Genomic DNA, 2,500 nt, shown 5'->3' on the forward strand with positions numbered 1-2,500 from the left:
AAGAGAAAGCTTAGAGCTAATGATATTCTGAAAGATAAGAGATGGCATATATAATATGTCAATTAAGGGAATATATATGTAGCTTGGTGAAATAAAGTATGGATGTTAGAGGACATATCCTGAGGACACAGTCCCTTAAATATCTCTTCAGATGAGATATTTGACATAGGGTTTTGAGCAAAACTTGACAGCTTTATATGGATATTGGTCATAAGATCATACACTCTAATGAGAATATCCATCAGCAAGTAACAAGAAGGAAGTACAGAATGCACTAAGGTGAAACTGGATTTAGCACTCAGACCCAACAGTTATGATCCTAATCAACCTGATGAATATGAATGACATGGAAATCTTGACATGAAAATATTTGGCTGAGAGATGGGTGACAGGAACTTCTCATCATGGAAAAAAAAAATTGGCCTAAGGCTGGGTGACATAAATGGTTTGTCATGAGTGCACAAAGCACTGGAGGGAGACTGGCTCAGGAAGGGGCTCATTCATGAGTTCCTGGAGGATTTCCATGTCCAAAAGAGTGAAGCTTATGAAGACTGTTTCCAGGGATGACACTATATCCACACGCAGGAATATATTCTTGTCAATCATTACCAGCAACGTAAAGTGTTACGGAAACTTGAATAATGCAAAAATATAAAAAAATAACCAATAATAAAATGTCACTTATTATTACTGTTACTGCACAGGTGGAATATGTCAAAAATGCAAAAAAATAGATGTATGAAAAAAGGGCTAATAGCACTGCAAAGAGGAGACAACGAGGACTCTTGGTACCATATATGAGTGTTTATGTAGGCCAAGGCTACAAGCCACACATCTGGGAGAGTTGCTAATTCTTAGATTATAGTCCAAGTGTACACCACAAGGCAGCTAGATCCAACTCTTAAAAACATTTCAATGGATAACGACAAAGTCCGCACAGCTGGGCACACATGAAGCAAAAAAGTTAAATAACAAATAGGTCACAGAGATATATGATATGTGAAAGTTGGAATATCTAAAAACATGCTAGGAAAAGGTCTGACCTTTACAAATCATACATTACTGAGATGTATGGTCTGACATTGTGTTGGCTTCCCATTACTGCTCAATAGATAATACCATCCAACCAAATGAAACTAGTTACTGATCTAAAAGTTTACACCCTCTACAAATATTGGATAAATGTTAAACATTTTCCTGTTATAACTCCTTCCATAAACATTAAAAGCTAATAACATAAATTATTTGTAGCATAAGTAGAGATTAACCATATAAAAAACTTTTAAAGTTTGGCCAAATAGATAATAGAATAAAATGTGCATTTACCTGATTGATTATTAACCCAAAACCGACTGTGAGTTTACTTGTTTGATTGTTTTTACCCACAGATGGCTACACTTGTACTAAGTCACCAATCACGAGTACTGCCTGTCTCGCCCGTTTATATTTTACGTTATCTTTTGTTGCTGTTACTAATGTTTATAACATTATAGTGATTATGTTTATGATAAAAATAACATCCTCAATGTTCATAGCACTAGTAAAAAATACGTTTTGCCGCCAATTCAAGGAAGGGTGAAATCAGGTAAGGTCACAAGGTCTACTAACTGACCCCTTTGTGGCTAAGCACTAGCAGAGCCATCTTTGTGTAGAGACATTTCACAAAAATAATAAAAAAATGAGCATAGCATTTTCCCCATTTTTATTGATTTTCCCCATCAGCATTGGGTTAATATCAAAATGTGCAATAACCCCCATGAATATAATAGTAATCAATATAAAAAGACAGTGTGTTCTACCTCACTCTTAATTGAATACACCCCACCTCACTCAAAAGCAATAAGCTTTTGAAGGGATAAAGTTAAATACAGCAAAAATTATAACTATTTCCACAGGCATACAGGAAGCACAGCATTAAACAATTTACAGAGAGAAAACCTGAAAAGCACAGGGAAATAGACATTAAATTAAAATTCATAAAGCATGTAGATACTTACTTCTCTCCTAATAAAGTTGCTCCTTGGATTTGTAAACTGCAAAACCTTAGGTATGGCGTTAATTGTGCAATCTGAAAGGAATACCAAAAATGCTAGAGTTTCTTAACCCATTGCCGGCAGGCATGGCATGTACGTACATGCCATACCCACTGTGGGTTTACACATAGATGGCTACACTTGTTCTAAGTCACCAATGAGCCAGTTATGAGTACTGCCTGTTCCCCTGTTCACCCTTTTCATTGATTTATGAAAATATTTTACGTTATCTTATTTTGCTGTAACTAATGTTTATAACATTATAGTGATTATAATGTTCATAATAAAAATAACACCATCCATATTTATAGCACTAGTAAAAAATACATTTTTCCTGCCAATCAAGGAAAGGTGAAATCAGGTAAGGTCACAAGGTCTACTAATTGACTCTTTTGTGGCTAAGCACTAGCAGAGCCATCTATGTGAAGAACCATTTCACAAAAATATAAAAAATCAGCACAGCATTT

At 35.1% G+C, this 2,500-nt stretch overlaps 1 protein-coding gene across 1 annotated transcript in view; it reads right to left on the reverse strand.

Moving 5' to 3' along the window:
* LOC125047415 (intersectin-1-like) overlaps positions 1-2,500 on the reverse strand; it is a 108,427-nt gene that overhangs the window by 13,499 nt on the left and 92,428 nt on the right. Inside the window, 1 exon segment of the mRNA XM_047645601.1 lies at positions 1,998-2,068. Coding sequence (XP_047501557.1) covers positions 1,998-2,068 — 71 coding nt within the window.

The sequence above is a fragment of the Penaeus chinensis genome, chromosome 41 (assembly GCF_019202785.1).
Source record: "Penaeus chinensis breed Huanghai No. 1 chromosome 41, ASM1920278v2, whole genome shotgun sequence".
Taxonomy (NCBI): Eukaryota; Metazoa; Arthropoda; class Malacostraca; order Decapoda; family Penaeidae; genus Penaeus; species Penaeus chinensis.